Source organism: Aotus nancymaae, unplaced genomic scaffold (assembly GCF_030222135.1).
Source record: "Aotus nancymaae isolate 86718 unplaced genomic scaffold, 86718_ANA_hifiasm-v0.15.2.pri h1tg000029l, whole genome shotgun sequence".
In the NCBI taxonomy this organism is placed as follows: Eukaryota; Metazoa; Chordata; class Mammalia; order Primates; family Aotidae; genus Aotus; species Aotus nancymaae.
The window spans coordinates 76,935,331-76,953,291 of NW_026988442.1; the positions used below are offsets into that span (position 1 = coordinate 76,935,331).

The 17,961-nt window shown below is 41.6% G+C and overlaps 1 protein-coding gene across 3 annotated transcripts in view; it reads right to left on the reverse strand.

Moving 5' to 3' along the window:
* ACMSD (aminocarboxymuconate semialdehyde decarboxylase) overlaps nucleotides 1–17,961 on the reverse strand; it is a 65,619-nt gene that overhangs the window by 33,128 nt on the left and 14,530 nt on the right. For 2 of the 3 annotated variants that reach the window (XM_012468431.3, XM_064382823.1), the window contains exons 3-6: nucleotides 11,453–11,549; nucleotides 8,765–8,814; nucleotides 6,828–7,064; nucleotides 2,828–2,921 (exon numbers count right to left, since the gene is read on the reverse strand). In XM_012468431.3, coding sequence (XP_012323854.1) covers nucleotides 2,828–2,921; nucleotides 6,828–7,064; nucleotides 8,765–8,814; nucleotides 11,453–11,549 — 478 coding nt within the window. The remainder of the gene's footprint in view (nucleotides 1–2,827; nucleotides 2,922–6,827; nucleotides 7,065–8,764; nucleotides 8,815–11,452; nucleotides 11,550–17,961) is intronic. The other variant, XM_012468432.3, reaches the window with a different exon arrangement.

The window sequence follows — 17,961 nt, forward strand, 5'->3', positions numbered from 1 at the left end:
TACCCTGGCATGGTTTGGCTGTATTATAGGGCATTACTTTGGCAAGGAGAACCAAGTAAAATGTCCTATTTGCCACTTGCAGGGAGAGTCGTCTAATCGCTAGAGCAGTTGAGGAGCCAGAGGACCTGGCTTTTGCCTTAATTCTCCCAACTTCATTTGGGATGCAATGAGACAGATAGAGTATGCTGAGTCTGAGCTGAACCCTAGCTCCTCCAGTTTCTGCTTCCTGGCCTCTGGCAAGTTATTTCATGGCTCTGAGCCTGCACTTCATCTGTAAGATGACATTTGTGTTGCCCATTTTGCAAGACTATTGTGGAGCCTTGTGAATAATGATGTCAGCCAAGTTCCTGGACAGAACTTCACAACGGAGGTGCTCAACAAAAATATTAGTTGCCTCTCTCTCAATTTCCTCATCTGTAAAATGGCGAGTTCCTGCAGTCGGTTGTTTTGAGGATCTGGCAGACAGCACCTGGCATTTAGTAAAGGCTCACTAAATAGTGACTATCATCATGATCATTCCTACCAAATCTTTACTGCCTCTTGTAGCTGAGGTTGAAAGTAACTGGATTAAAATGGATTATTTCAAGTGCTTTGTGCTCCTAGGAGAAGCAACTGGTCCATGTCTAATGTCTTTACCCCTGAGGAGCCAGTCCACACTACATTGCCACTGACTGCTTTTCAGACCATGACTCAGAAATCTGACCGCTCTACAGCTGTGCGCTGCACATTCTGGGGAAGCCTGACTCTGTAGGCTGTGGAATGAGGCTTCACAGGATGCTCATTCTGCATGGGGCTGGTCACTGCTTCACCGGCAGAGATACCCCTAGCACCGCCTGCCTGGGAATTCTGGAAGCATGATGAATTTATACCCATTTAGGAGAAGTTTGTGGGCAGAGCTTCCTGAAGGCAGAGAGATGGATGGCATCACTTTCTTCTAGTTCTGTGATTCTATTTTCCAGTAATCACTTGAACCATAACCCCACAATCCATTCTCCATACAGGAGTCAGAGTTACATTTACAGTGTGAATTGGATCATGACCCTTCTCTGCTGAGAATCCTCCACTCCACTAATAATTACCTTTGCATCCAGAATAAAATCCCAAAATTAGCCTGTTTGCTTGTGATATATATACTTGTTTAGAATCTCCTTCCTCTAACCAGAATATAAGCTTCATGAAGGCAGAGGTTTTGTTCATGTCTATATCCTCAGTGACTGGGACAGAGCGTGGCATGCTAGAAGGAATCAGTGTATTTGTGCTGCATAAATGGATGATGAAATGACTCTATATGCAGATGCTCTCCTGTTGCAGTATAAATAAGCTTATGGGACTTACCAAAGTTTTGTGAATAAGGGTGACATTTTTCTTTGAAGCTTGACAGTGTCTGGGCATCTTGGGTTATCTCGTTCTATTAGTTACTGCCCAAGAATTTGGTGGAATGAGTAGGAAGCTGCTTTACTAAATATTTTGGTTTCCAACAATAATCACAGGAATATATAAAACATCAGAGCAGAAAGAGACCTTTGGGGGAATCCAGATCAGCATTCTCATTGTACTGGTGAGGGACTGGGGCCCATGGAGGTAAAGTGATTTACTACAGGAAATACAGTGAAATGGAGACTAAGCTGGAACTAAAATTCCATTTTTTGACTTCCAGCATATTGCCCCATTTAATTCTTCATGGTGGTTGCCATTTTGATTACTTCATAATTACTAATTGTACTAACTGGGCTGAGGAGAGAAAGAAGAATGGTCTCCTTAAAGAAAATCCAGTTCTGGTGCTGTGGCTTACACCTGTAATCCCATCAGTTTGGGAAGCTGAGGTGGTTGGATCACTTGAGGCCAAGAACTTGAGACCAGACTGGCCAAACATGGTGAAAACCTGTCTCTACTAAAAATACAAAAATTAGCTGGGTGTGGCGTTGCACCTCTGTAATCCCAGCTATTTGGAAGGCTGAGGCAGGAGAATCGCTTGAACCTGGGAGGTGGAGGTTGCAGTGAGCAGAGATTGTGCCACAGTACTCCAGCCTAGGAAACAGAGTGAGACCTTGTCTCAAAAAAAAAATCCAGTGCTTTTCATCTGGGGACCAGGTTTTCATTGGATTTATAGATGAGCTGTATTTTTCGCCGATAGCTCCAGAATTTAACATCTGTTCCCTGTCTCTTCTTATCATAACTGGTAATGAGAGATTGAATAGAGCAAATGGAGTTTTCTCCTCTACCCTTTTGTGGAACTATGGATAGTGCAGGAATCAGAGGGCAGAAAAGAGAAGCAGATACTAGGAAAATTGCAAGCCTGGGTCATCTTTTATCTAATATTTCAAAATCTTTGGATGGTAGAAGTTGACCTTATACTTTTAATTCCAGGGTTCTCATTTGTATGAGCTGATGCTATTTTTATCTTCCAAAAAATCTACTAGACAGGCATGGTTACATTTTTTGAAGCCTCTTTGGTAGTCTGTTTAGCAAGACTGGCTTTGGAGTGAGACATATCTGTGTAAATTACATTTTCATGTATTAACTGTGTGACTTGGGCAACTTACCTAAACAGTCCGAGTCTCAGTTTCTCCATCTGTGAAATGGTCATTATAATGTCAACTTCATAGATTAAATATATGATTTATTTATGATGGCATTGGATATGTTTAAAATTAAATGAAGTAATATATAGCACTAATCCAAGTAAGAGCTCAGCAAGTGATAGCTGCTATTACTCATAATCCTGTTAATTATTCATACTTTCCCTATTTGACATAATAGGTTTCCATAGATGATTGGACAAACCCAAGAGTTGGTCCTCTGTTCCAGACCCCACAGAGACACAAACCTACGAGCCAAGGGAGCCAGTATTTGGCCATTCGTCCATCCATCTGCATGTCCCAGGGATGCACAAACAAGGAACACTTCAGCCTTTCAGCTGCCTTCAAAGAAGCAATGAGAGAGAGAGAGAGACAGAGAGAGAATGGGTTACTTTGATGAGTGAGCAGATACCAGGTACTGTTTTGGGGAAACTGCTTTTCTTTGAATCTATATTGGTCTGCATAAATAAACTAAAATGCTTTGAAATTGTTTTATGATCTATATAAAAGAGATATTGACAAACTGCTCCTGCTTGAAAAATAAAAGGGACACTTAGAATTAACAAAGGGGGTTGGTAGATTCACCATTGAGGTTGATGAACTTAATTTATCGTTTGATAAAGCAAGTGTCAGGGAACATCCATCATTCAAATGTTTTGTCTGAGAGCAAAATGCTCAAGGGCTAATCCCACACCTGAAATGTAGGGGAAATTTTCCCTGCTGGCTCCAACTTGTTCTACTCTTTTGGAAGGACTGCTTGTAAACGACTATATCCTTGGAGTCAGGGTGAGAGTGCCCCCTCCTTTTCCCCACTTGAAAACCTGAGTCTGTGGAAAGTGAGGAAGTGATGGGCTGGCACTAAAGGCTCAGTGCTGGGCTGGGGCTGGCTGGCCTGACCCAAGCCACCTGACCACTCAGAGCCCAGCCCTGAGTGGAATCCCTGGGGTCTACAGGCATTCACACAGCCCCAGGAGCCCAGCAGAGTCTCTGAACAGTCTGCTGTGAGTGAGGTGACCTCAGAGAGGGAAGAGATCAATGCCTTAGCCAGACAGGTACTGAGATGAATGTCATGAGCATGCTCCAGGGCCTTCTGAAAATGGAAATACCATCAGATGGAATGACCTTTATTCAACAAAAAGTTTAATTAAAAGAAGTCTCCTCAACAGGCATTGAATATTAGTGCTCATCAAGATTCGAAAGAGATTTCCCTTAGAATAACTCTTCACCACATATATTGAGGTTCTGCAGTGACTCATCCTACTCTCATACATAAATATTTATGCTAACCAGGCTGATGAAATGTGAGTTGTGTACGTGAGCATTTTTAAAATGGAAAACCAAGTCTGGGACAACAGGGGATTCTGGAAGTGTCAGGAAAAGGGTAACTTGAAGAAAGGACTTTTGAGTCAACAGGTCCTGGGGAGCAGAAGAGATATAAGCCTTTTAAAAAGAGAGAAGCTAATTGGTTTCTGATAATAGATGTAGGTTGGAAAGAAAATATTGACTTCTTGGGATGGTTTGGGTTTGGCAAAGGTGCATGGTGATGGTATCTCAGTGGGATTTGACTCCTCATTTTGATACAACTTCATCCTATGTGCGTTTGGTGGTTCTTTTCTTTTTAAAAATGTTTCCTTTTTATTTTCTTTATTGTTAACTTTTATGTTCAGGGTACCTGTGCAGGTTTGTTATATAGGTAAATTGTATGTCACAGGGACTTGGTGTACACATTATTTTATCACCCAGGTAATAACCATAGTACCCAGTAGGTAGTTTTTTGATACCAATCTTCCTCCCATGCTAATTTTTGTTCAATTCAAATTAACATTGTTGATCTCCTTCTACATGTAAGGCTTTGTAGAGAATAGAAAAAGAAGTTATACTCTTGCAATTATAACTAACACTGACTGCAAACTTACTATGTGCCACAGCTGTTATGAGAATTTTACAATTATTAACTAGATTAATTTTTTATGAGATGCACACTTTTACTACCCTCGTTTTACAGAGAAGAGAACTAAGGCAGATAGAGGCTAACTTACTCAGGCCTTGTGGCTGATAGATGGTGGAGCTGGGCAGTTGGCACTACCATCCTGTCCGCCTTATACCAGTAATGAAGTTGTTTTTGCACCTGAAAACTCACCTCAGCATGTGTGATTGGGTTTACTCACTAAAAAGGGAGGTGTAGGAGATAAAGGGACAGTTAGACCTTTGGAGTGCCAGGATCACCTTGAAATGACAAAGCCAACTTGGCTTATGATAATTTGTCTCAGCACATTATTGACGCAAGCTAGAGAGCAGAGAGTCAGGCAAACCTTGCTAACCAAACAAATATGCTGCCACCCCCAGGACATCATGAGTCACCTGGGGACAGGATGTGCTCCTGAATCCCCTCAGAGACTGGATGTCCCCAAAACAGCCCAGTTAGAATGATTGATGGGTCGAGCTAGTCACACAAATGAAAATATCCATGTGGACCCCAACTGGCTGCTGTTGCTTTCCAAGCCCCTTAGTAATTCATAAGCCCAAATCCAATGAATGTTAAAATGACTTGCAGCTGAAGTCTCACTCACACTGTGCTGAAACAACTCGGATGCATAAGTAAATAAATCCTCTTTTAAAGCTCATTAAAGTTTCTAGAAAACATTCACTGCATCAGCTAAGCCACTGCAGCCAGTAAGCTTCAGGGAGTTCAATATTTTGAGGAACATTAAATCTTTCAAGTCATTAGGAGGCAATTTAACAGGCAATCCCCTGACTGGTGGGCAGTCGCCATAGATACAAACATGGAAAATTTTTTGCCTGTAGTTAGACCTCCATAAATACTAAATGAGTAAATGATCAGTAATCACACTGCCTGGTGAGCCCACAAACATCTAGTTAAGTCATTATTGAAGATTTTGCATTTACAATGAAAATAATAGAAAGCAATATTATAATTCTAGGAGGGAAATAAAACATTAAAAAATGCAATTGAGTAAAAAATTATGCATTGTGAATCTTAGCACTGAGATGAGAAGGTTTGGTTATAGAATCGAAAGTGGAGCAAGAAGAAGAAGACTGATGGAGATGACTGTGAAACTATGGACACTTGAGGTTGGATATTTCAGAAATGAATAACACTGAATTTTTGAAAATACATTTTGCCATGAAATATTTTAAGTATAGAAAGTGTAAATAATAACACAATGAGCATCCATATGCCCACCACCTAGTTTCACCAAATGTTAACATTTTCCAAAATATATGATTTAAAAAGTATCTTAATTACAGATTGGTTAAATAAATTAAAACATAGCCATATATTGGAATATTCTGCAGTTATTTAAAAAGCATGCATTAAAAGAATTTTCACTTATGTTGGAAATTTTTAATTAGCATACAAAATCACATGTGTAACAGAATTTCAGTTTCATTAAAATATAGATATATGCATATCAAAAAAAGTGAATATGTACTATAACGGTGGCAATTTATCTTTGAGAGACTGGATTATGGGTAATGTTTGTTTTCATCTTTATACTTTTCTGTATGTTCCACAATTTCTTCCAAATTATTTTATAATTTTGACAAATGTTAAGTATTTTTTTTCCAAAGCAGATTTTTTTTTGAAATGGGAGTCTTGCTTCTCTTGCCCAGGCTGGAGTGCAGTGGCACAATCTTGGCTCACTGCAACCTCCATCTCCCGGGTTGAAGAGATTCTCATGCCTCAGCCTCCCAAGTAGCTGGGACTACAGGCACATGCTACTAGGCCTGGCTAATTTTTTTGTATTTTTAGTAGAGACAAGGTTTTGCTATGTTAGTCAGGCCAGTCTCAAACGGCTTCAAGTGATCCACCCGCCTGGGCATCCCAAAGTGCTGGGATTACAGGTGGGAGCCACTGCACCTGGCCGAAATATTTTTTTTTTTTTTACATGTCATTAACATGATTCTTTTGCACACTGGCTGTGAAGAGGGTATTTTGGCTTCCAAGTGAAAGATTAAAAGGAGGGCAAGGGGGAAGGAAGGACAAGAGATTTCACTGTGTTAACTCAGCGCTGGACTGGGAACCATTCTACCAGATCCTCTTTGGAATGGCCTACTCCTTTGTGGGGGCTATTTCCACATCTTTTACCTATATCTGATAAGTCGTGGGCACAACTCTCCCCTCCCAGTGAGGTGGTGCTTCACCTCCTCCCCGCCGGCACCCAGCGGTGCCCCCGGCCCAGGCGCTGGACAGCTAGCATTGGCTGAGCAGCTCCGCCTACTCACCGCGTAGACAGGAAAGAGCTCCCGCGCGTTCAGGTCCCACTCGTTGACGTGGGAGCCAATTTGGACCCCAGGAAAGCCCAGCTCTTTCACACAGCGCTCCATCTCCTTGACCGCCAGCTCTGGGGCCTGCATAGGCAACATCCCCAGACCCACAAACCTCCTGGGATAGTTCGCAACGGTGGCGGCAAGGTCATTGTTTAAAAGCTGGCATAGGTTTAAAGTGTCCTGAGGTTTGGCCTGGTAGAGACAGAAAAGGGAAAACTGCATTGTTGAAAACCTACTCCTAGCACTTTAGGAGGCCGAGGTGGGCGGATCACGAGGTCAAGAGATCGAGACCATCCTGGCCAACATGGTGAAACCTCATCTCTACTAAAAATACAAAAATTAGCCGGGCGTGGTGGCACGTGCCTCTGGTGCCAGCTACTTGGGAGGCTGAGGCGGAAGAATCGCTTGAACCCAGGAGGCGGAGGTTGCAGTGAGCCAAGATTGCACCACTACACTCCAGCCTGGCGACAGAGCAAGACTCTGTCTCAAACACACACACACACACACACACGCACGTGCGTGCGCGCGCACACACACACACTCAGACTCTACTTCTTTTAGCCATTTGCTCTGAACAGTGCCTCCTCGTGGCTATAATATTTGTCATTTTCAGTGGCTTTACCACATCAGAAAACAGAGGCACAGATTGGGAAAGGCGCTGGCCACAGAAGACCCAGAAGCCAATCCTTTTAAGCAAAGAAAACTGCAGGTTTTCTTTGCTGATTCATTAGAAAGATTGAGGCCAGAATCAGAAGGGAAGGACACAATTACTGAGCCGGGTATCCCTGCACTGGAGATGGAATGAGCATGGGCTATCCCCAACTGCAGAAAGATCTTAACGCCCCCGCCCCCCACCTCCCAGGAGGTTAGGCCTAGCCAAGGGCCCCAGGCCACCATCAAGGCGCCTCCTTGTCATGACTCATTGAGGGTGGCCAGGCTGACTCACTGACTTGTCCTGTCCCTGCCTGTCCTCCTCTGTCCTTCCTGTTGGCTGTGACATTCAGGACTGTCCTTGGCAAAATGCTGAGGCAGATGAAGTTTGCTGTCAGTTTCCCTAAAGCTCCCTTCTTCACTGTTTTCTTTCTTCTGTCACTCCACTGCCCCCAGTTCACTGCTAGTAATCTGATCCTCTCCTGCAGTCTCAGTTGTCTAGTCAGAGTTGTAGCCAGTCTGATAAATTCAGGCATCTTGAGGTCTCAGGGCACTTTTAAATAGTGAATGCATTCACAGGAACAGGTAAGGATGGAGTCACTCGCTAATAATGGATTTATGAACACAGGTCGAAGTGTGTTAGAACAGGTGGTATTTCCATTGCTCCTTAAATCACGAGAGTATCTGCTTGGATGAGCAGGGACTTAGCACACTCCCAGCTCCGTAAAAAAATTTTCCTCTACAGGCTGGAAATCATGCCTGAAACTTTTAGTGCTTGAGATTTATTCACTTGGGAAAGAGCATCCAACTTCAGGATTCCCCTTCTGAATTGTGTTTTTCCCTTGGAGAGGTAACATAGTGCATCATGATTTATCATTCCTACCTCAAAAATCATTCTTATTTCAGAAGACATTGGCTTGTCAATTCCCCAGCAAGGCATTGCAGGAATGAGTCACCAGACAGGTAAGTTCTGGTGGAGATTAAGGCTGATCTAGAAACACTGTACAGTGGAACTATAATGCAAGTCACATAGCAACATGTGACTACTGGCTACCATACTGGAGCAAAGACTCGGCTGTGAAGACAGTTCTGAGAGGGGACCCTGCTCATCTCTAAAGGGGAGGACAGTTGTTGGGGGTGGTCAGTGGCACTGGTGTCCAGACTGGAGGCATCTGTTCACTTTTTGGGAGCTGGACACAGACCTTCAACACCAAGGAGATGGCTTGCGGTTTCACACTCACCCAGTAGCTAAACATGACAGGAACTGTGGAAAGGGCTTGCACTGTTACTCCTAGATATGGACACAAAGAAAGGCAAAGCTGGTAAGAAGAACAGCCTGAGCATTCCTTCCTTTCCCAAGGCCAAGCGGCAGCAAGCCTCCACCCTAAACTCCTCCTACTCTCCTTCCCTGTGTCCCTCTCTCAGTCCCTCCCTAGGCCCCCTCAGCCCCCAGCCCCAGATTCTAGGGAGATAAGTAAAGGTTGGACACAAATGAGATCATTCAAGGAAAACTAACTGACCCCATTTCTGAAGAGTTATTTCTACCCTCCTTCCTGTGAAATTTTATTTAAGCAAGACTTTTACAGGTTTTCCATCTTAGGTCATGTACAATAGAGCATGTCTCTCAGCCACCTTCCCTGCCCCATTAATTTAACCTCTGAGTGATCCTAGAAGGAGTCCCATGGTCTGGAATACCCAGAATGGGACCCTGCGTTTGGCTTCAGCATCCAGGATGCCAAGAATCTTTTGTCTTCAGGAGGGCCTACTTCCTAAGGTTGTTGTAGGGATTAAATGAATTAATACACATTAGGTTCTTAGAATAGTGCCTGGCACAAAGTAAATACTCAGGGAGGGTTGGTCATGACTAATTCTCTCAAGGACAGCCAAGGAATGAAACACACAACAAAAACCAAAGATGACACATGCACTTTGTTTATCCTGCAGCCATAAGCAGTGGTTTCTGACACCAGTCATTCAAGTCTCATGCTCACTAGTTTTCTCCTTGAAAAGGAGAAAAGGTCCTTGCTGTAGCTCCACATTTCCTACGAAACCTTGCTCTTTGCTGTAGGTCAGGGAAGCATGTTCTTTCTCCAGCTCTCCTCTCACTCCAGTGTACTTTTACAACAGGGTGGTATATGCTATATTGTGGAGTACTCTACAGAAGTGCTGCAGGTTTTCTGCAAAGTTCAATTTAAATGCTGCTAAAATATACTGTTAATTAAAAAGAATTTTTTTTAGAGACAGGGTCTTGCTCTGCCACCAGGCTGGAGTGCAGTGGTGCAGTCACAGCTCACTGCAGCCTCAAACTTCTGGGCTCAGGTGATCCTCCCACCTCAGCCTCCTGAGTAGCTAGGATGACAGGTACATGCCACCATCCTTGGCTAATTTATTATCATTATTTTTTTTTTTTGTGGAGACAGGATCTCACTGTGTTGCTCAGACTGATCTTGAACTCCTGGTTTCAAGTGATCCTCCTACCTTGGCCTCCTAACATGCTGGGATTATAGGCATGAGCCACCACACCTGGCTCTATTTTTAATTGTTAAAAAATATATAAAGCAATACCTGGACGAAAGTATCTACAGCAAATTCCAATATGCTGGAGACAACCTACTCATTTTGGGCTGATGGGTTGATTCCTTTTTTGCAGACCTTGGAATAAAATGTCTCCTAACATCTCTGTGTATATTTGCACTTCTTATAATTTGTCTTTGATTAGGAAGATGATAGTGCTAAACTGCTCTTTTATTTGCGTGTTTGAATTGTTTCTTTTCTGGTTGCAATGTTCCACCAATAGAAATGTGTAGTTCTGACAATGTCAGTGGCGGTCAGTTCCCCATCACAGCCCATGGACGTAGCCCACCATGTGTCTGGAAGGCTCAGGCGTTTTCTTGGAGCATGCTGTCCTCAGGTGGCACAGTCAGCCAGGCAGTTACAGGTGAAGCATAAAGTGGCCATCATGTCATATTTTAGAAAGACTTTGAAATTTTTTGTTTGTTTGCTTTGAGACAGAGTCTCACTTTGTCGCCCAGGCTGGAGTGCAGTGACACGTTGTCAGCTCATTGCAACGTCTGCCTCCCTGTTTCAAGTGATTCTTGTGCCTCAGTCTCCTGAGAGTCTGGGATTACAGGCACATGCCAGCATGCCTGGCTAATTTTTGTATTTTTAGTAGAAACAGGGTTTCGCCATGTTGGCCAGGCTGGTCTTGAATTCCTGACCTCAGGTGATCCACCCACCTCGGCCTCCCAAAGTTCTGGGATTACAGGCGCAAGCCACTGTGCCTGGCCTGAAATTCTTTTAAATTGTGAGGACTCGTTTGATTTTTAAATTTAAGGTAAAAAATGCGAGATGTTCTTAGAGCTTGTTAGCAATTCAGCTTTGAAAGTAACACTTCCTAATTCTCTTCTTTCAAATTTCTGGATTGATTTTATTGTAGCATATTCTGAGATTACACAATTAACTTTGTTTAACTGCTTCTATTTCCACCCCTGATGTTTTGGTGGGAACGTTCTGTGTAGAGTGCAGTGAGACAAACTGCAGAGAGAAATTGGATCTTAAGTCTTACTAAACAGGCAATTTTCATTCGTAGTTTTGTGATTTCCAATTTTTACTATTTTAATTGATTTTATAATAAGTAAATACTATACATTTGAACTAACTTTTTAAAATAATAAAATGCCTCTTTTATCTTTTTCATGATATAGCATTCAATTTTAAAACAGGGTATAACTCATATAAAACATTTTGAATATAAACTCTAAAAGCATTGTAGTGGAGGGCCCTGTCCCTCCCACAGTGAAGCTGGAACAGCCTGTCCTGGCAGAGAAAAGAGGGTTAGAAGTTACCGTCACGTAAAGTTGTCAACAAACTTTAAGCACAGACATTGCTTTTACATCCGATGCTAACATTGGTAGCATTTCTTATAGTACCTTTTTGGTCCATTTCTCTAATACGAACTTCTGGATCCCAGCAATTCTCTTGCACCACTCTGAAGACCTTCCCATCTTTCAACATCTTTGCTTCTCCCTGGAGCAGAAAAACCACATTACTAAAATGCAGTCTAAGCCCACTTGGACTAATCTTTCCTCATGTGCTTTAGGACCTATTTCTTCCTTAATATTTCAAAAGATTCTTACTTAATTCTTGTGGAAGTAGAAATCAGTAATTTAACAAAAATCAGCTTTCTTTCCTCATGCTTTTCTTTGGCCTGGAGTTGAATGGGTGTGCTCTGTGGGTGTCAATGGCTGGACACAGAGTTAGAAAGGTTGAGGTTATGTTTCTCTGGGCTGCATGACCGAGAATGGCTGATCACCTTGCTGATCTGAACTCCTGGCTACTAGATCCAAGAGGGTGGCCCAGCATCTGGAAAATGTTAGATCTATAACATTTAGAATTGAAAAGAACCTTTGAGGTAGACCATCTAGTCCAACCCTCTCATTTTATAGAGAAGCAATGTATGGATAATGGAAGTATATGATTTGTCAAACAGAGCAGGATCCACTGGTGTCAACACCTGTGGGAGGAGGTGGGCAAAGAATTCAATCTAGTAGCATGCACAAAATTTGGTGCTGGGTTACTTCTTCCATCAGGCATCATGCTTGCCTGGGTATACTACAATAATTTTTATACATTTTAAATGACAAAAAATTGGCATATATTTATGCTGTACAGCATGATCTTTTGATATATGTGTGCATTGTGGAATGGCTAAATCAAACTAATTAACATGTCCATCACTTCACATACTTTTTTTTTGAGGTGATAACACTTAAAATCTATTCTTTTAGCAATTTTCAAGTATACAATACATTATTATTAACTGTAGTCATCATATTGTGCAATAGATATAACCTTATTCCTCCTGTCTAACTGAAATTTCATATCCTCTGACCTTCTCAATCTCTCCTCACCCCTTCAGCCCATGGTAACCACCATTTTGCTTGCTACTTCTATGAGTTAGACTTTTTTAGATGCCACATATATGTATACTATTTGTTTTTCTATATCTGGCTTATTTCACTTAACATAATGTCCTTCAGTGCTTAACATAATGTCCTTCAGTGCTATTCATGTTGTTGCAAATGACAAGATTTTCTTTTTATAAAGGCTGAATTGTATTCCATTATGTATATACACCACATTTTCTTTATCCATTCATCCATTGATGGACACTTAGGTTGATTCCATATCTTGGATATTGTGATTGATGCTGTAATGGACATACCTCTTTGATATACTGGTTTCATTTCCTCTGCATATATAGCCAGAAGTAGAATTGCTGGATCATATAGAAGTTCTATTTTTAATTTTTTCAGGAAAACATATGATCATATCAATAGATACAGAAAAAAGCATGACAAATTCTTACATCCTTTTATGACTTAAAAAAATAAATTAGTTATAGAAGGAATAAAGCTGGGATTTCCATACATGAACTTTATTGTTTATCAACATAATCCCACAGCTAACATCATACTCAATGGTGAAAATGGTGAAAAGTTGAAAACTTATTTTCTAAGATCAGGAACATGACAAAGGGGCTCACTTTTGCCACTTCTACTCAACATCATACAGGAAATTCTAGCCAGAGCAATTAAGCAAGAAAAAGAAAGAAAAGTTATCTAAATCAGAATGAAAGCAGTTAAATTGTCTCTGTTTGCAGACAACATGGTTTTATATATAGAAAACCCTAAACATTCCACTAAAAAACTGTTAAACTAATAAATTGGGTAAAGTTGCAGAATACAAAATTGATATAAAAAGCCAATAGCATTTCTATATGCTAATAATGCACTATCTGCAAAAGATCTCAGGAAATCAGTCCCATTTTAAATAGTATTTAAAAATACTTAATAATGAATCTAACAAAGAGATGAAAGGTCTGAAAACTATAATACACTGATGAAAAAAATTAAAGAAGACACAGACAAATGGAAAAACATCCCATGATCATGGATTAGAAAATTGATATTGTTTAAGTGTTCATACTACCCAAAACAATCTATAGATTTAATAAAATCCCTCCCAAAATTTCAATGACATTTTTCACAGAAATAGAAAAAAGCTCATACATTTCATGTAAACCACAAAAGATTTCAAATAGTCAAAGCAATTTGGAGCAAAAAGAACAATGCTGGAGGAACTAAAAACCTTTTGCACAGCAAAGGAAACGATCCGCCAAGTGGAGAGACAGTCCAAGGAACAGGAGAAAATATTTGTGAACCATACATCTGATAAGGAGTTACTATGCAAACTATATAAGGAACTCAAAGAACTCAATGGCAAGAAAACCAACAACTAGGTGATCAAATGGGCAAAGGACCTGAAAAGACATTTCTCAGAATAGATATACAAATGGCCAACAGGTATATGAAAACATATTCAACTTCACTAATCATTGAGAAATGAGATATCATCTCATACTTGTTAGAATGGCTGTTGTCAAAAGACAAAAGATAGTAAATGTTGACAAGGATGCAGAGAAAAAGTAACTCTTGTACGTTCTTATTTGGTACAGCCATTATGGAATACGCAGCTTTTTAATACTCAGTGGAGGGGGCCAAACTGAATGGTGTGTAGAACATGGCAGTGGCATCTACATTGGGCCTCCAGTTTGTGATTCCTAAGGAAAAGGGAAAGAACTAGGGCAGACCCTGGAAATAAAATTGCCTGAATTCAAATTCTTGTTCTGCCACTTACTGTGTGACCTTGAGCAAGTTAAACAATATCTCCGAGCTTCAGTTTGTTCATCTTTGAAATAGGGATGATAATGACTTACCTTAAAAAATGAATGTGACTTACATTAAAGGGATCGTATGAGCATGAAATGAGATAATCCATATAAAGCACTTAGTGGAGTATCTGACACATTAAATGTTGGTTATTATGATTATTTGTTATTAATGTTGTATAGCTAATTAGGGGCTAGACTTTGGTGGTGCTTCAGGGCCTCAAGGTTACCTTTGGGCCCCATAGAATGTCCGGGGGGTGTGTGATGAACAAAGGCTTTGAGCTCTGCTTGTTGGAGTCCTCTGCCCTTCTCCTCCTCCTCCTCCTCCTCTTGGCTTGATCATGAGCTGCATCCAAGCCTTCATCCTTCTGCTGCATAGACAAGACCTTCCCCATCTCCTGCATGAAGAAGGCTGGATACTTCACTTTTAAGTGCTGTAGCCTGTTCGTTTTGCACATGTACGAGGAAGACCTCAGATCCACATTTTATTTCTCAGGGATGGGGAACAAGTCAGTGAGCAAGTTGACTTGCATATTTGTGACACATTCCACACACTAACAGAGATGGGTCTCTGACAGCAGGACACCAAGACTGATGTGCTTCAGTTCTGATCCTCAGCTGACCATGCCAGCATCTGAACCACTTTCTAGGTTGGAGAATCTCCTCCAGGAGTCTTGGTGGAGGCAGGGCCTAGCCTCCCTCTGCAGAAGCCCCAATACTTGCCCTCCCTGCACCAAGCTTGGCCAGTCAGTGCTTGGTTTTGCATCAAGTGCTGCAAAAAGACAGGAAGAGTTGAATTTATTCTGCCATTGATTTCAGCAGTGGCCATGTACAGTGGCTATTGGCAATGGTGCTGGCGGCAGTATCCAACTGGGGCAGCAGCCTCCTAGCCAGGCTGTTCCTGTGGTGTTGTCTTGGCTGTGGCTTCAATCATGGGAATTCCCAGAGCTTCTGCATGTTTTCTGAGCTTGATTCCCCAGATACTTTGTAATTCTTGAGGGGCTTAAAATATTTCAACATATTTCTTTTCTTCTTACACTAATGATTGTTGGTTTCTGTTGCCTGCAACCAAGAGTCCTGACTAATACTGGTTGCACAAATAGGATACAGGAACACGTCTTTTCATTTGGCAAAAAAGGAAGAGGAGGGGGTGATGGTGAAAAAGAAAAAGTTGAGAAACAAACTTTGATTTGGCAAATTGGAGGTTTTATTTATTTTTGCTCCTTGCTGGGAAAGCTTAATCACCATAAAATACTCAGTATAGCAGAGTGCCGAAGAGCACAGTGCATTCAGACAGCTCTGGGGGTTAAATCTCATTAAATTACTTACTATCGATGGTTACTAGTGAAGTTACAGGCCCTCTGAGTTTAAGCCTCACTTTTTCTATCTGTAAAATGAGATCATTATAACTGTCATGCTTGTGGCCATCCAACATCCTTGGAACACATCCTATGTGTGAAGAAATGTTCACAATTATAATTTCTGCTTTCTTGAGGTAGACTCCAAAATTTGCTTTCCCAGTCTCCCTTGTAATGGGGCACTGACATGTGCCCTGGGCTTTGCCAATTATATGTACCCACTTGTGAGTTTTAGGAAGTAAGGACCATGCAGAGTCCACCTGCAGACAGGGGTGTTGTCTAAGGTGTTGAACATGACTGGAGCAGCAGAGGGAACGCTTCTAGTCTCCGATCTCGGCAGCTTTAGCGTGAGCATCCTGTCCGTGACAGGGAGTGGCAACACTCGTATCCTTGCTGGAGCAGCTCACTAGGTGTGATGTGGGCATTGATCATGTTAGCACAGCCTCAGAGCTTTTGATCTCTGGCCCACCCAGGAACTCTATGAGCTGCTTTTCTAATTAAACTAACTAGAGTGGATTCTGTTGTTTGCAATTAAGAACATTGAGTGATAAAGAAGATTCAATCTTGGAATGTTTGTAAAGAACTTAGCACCAGGCCAGAGAGCACACTCAATAAATAACAGCCAGATTTTACCATGTATTATCAACTGCAAGGGAGGAAACTGGGTTTCTGTGGAAGGTGCCTGAGTAAGTTTTGATTTCAAACAAAGCAGAGTATCGTAAAGCTGCAATAGATTATTTAGTTCAGCCCTTGCATTTTACCAATAGGTGCATGAGGTGCAGTGACTTGTCCAAGGCCATATGCTTAGTTGATATAGAGCCCTGGTTTATGAAGCCATTTTCCATCTCACGAGGCCGATATTTGGTGATTGGTGTCTATGTAGTAGGCTAAAGTTAATTACTATAATTTCTTAAAAAGTTTGACCTTGTGGAGGTAGGGAATGCCTGTCATTACATGGCAGGAGAAGTAGACTCATCAAACTTAGCTTTTTCACATTCTTCATGCTAGATCCATGGTAAGAAAAATGAATGGTAGCAAGTCAGTAGAACTCTTTCTGAGTAAAAATCACCACAGAGCAGCTGTGCCCCTATAATAAGTGTCCAATTCTTGTTGGTTTTTCAGCCAAAATTTTGAGAGCTGACAGCCGTTGTAAGAAATCAATCCCTGGTCTCTGTTGCTTGGCATCCAGGAACCCAGTATCCCTGCGGGGCTGTGGATGAGCCTCAGAAGTCAGCACTTGCTGCTGGAGGAGAAAACGGGGGTTTCTTGGGTCCTGTTTTTTTTTTTAACATTGATCTCAGCATTAACCAAGATCTTAAACTAAACAAATAACCCAGTAATGAGAGCAAGCTACTTTAATTTACAACTAGAACCCAATCCCATTTTTTCTCTAAACTCTTAAAAGAAAATTAAGTTTTTTTTTTTTTTCTTTTTTTGAGACAGAGTTTGGCTCTTGTTACCCAGGCTGGAGTGCAATGGCGCGATTTCAGCTCACTGCAACCTCTGCCTCCTGAGTTCAAGCAATTCTCCTGCTTTAGCCTCCTGAGTAGCTGGGACTACAGACATGCGCCACCATGCCCAGCTAATTTTTGTATTTATTTAGTAGAGACGGGGTTTCACCATGTTGACCAGGATAGTCTCAATCTCTTGACCTCATGATCCGCCTGCCTCAGCCTCCCAAAGTGCTGGGATTATAGGTATGAGCCACTGCGCCTGGCCGAAAATTAAGTTTTTTTTTTAAAAAAGAATTCCTCCATGCAACTATTACTATCCAGATAACATATTTTAAATACATCTCTAATATTTTTTAAAGCCAGAACTTCATCTTGAAGTCTGATTCCTAGGGCACCTAACCTGTAAACTTCTGACTTCTAAGTTCTAGTTCTAATACTATCCCCGAACAAGCCCAAATATGGCTGGTATTTCAAATATCTGATACTGCATGTATCATCAGAAATGTATTTTCTTCTTTTTTTTTCCTTTTTAAAAATTCAGATGGAGTCTTGCTCTGTTGCCCAGGCTGGAGTGCAGTGGTGGGATCTTGGCTCACTACAATCTCCATCTTCTGGGTTCAAGTGATTCTTCCACCTCAGCCTCCCGAGTGGCCGGGATTGCAGGTGTGTGCCACCAGACCCGGCTGATTTTTGTATTTATAGTAGAGATGTGGTTTTACCATGATGGTCAGGCTGGCTTGGACTCCTGGCACCAAGTGATCCGCCCTCTTTGATTTCCCAAAATGCTGGGATTACAGGTGTGAGCCACTGCGCCCAGGCAGAAATGTATTTTGAAACTCAGTCTTTTCCATCAGATTTCCATTGTCCTCCCTGTCCTCCCAGTGCCCACTCAAGCA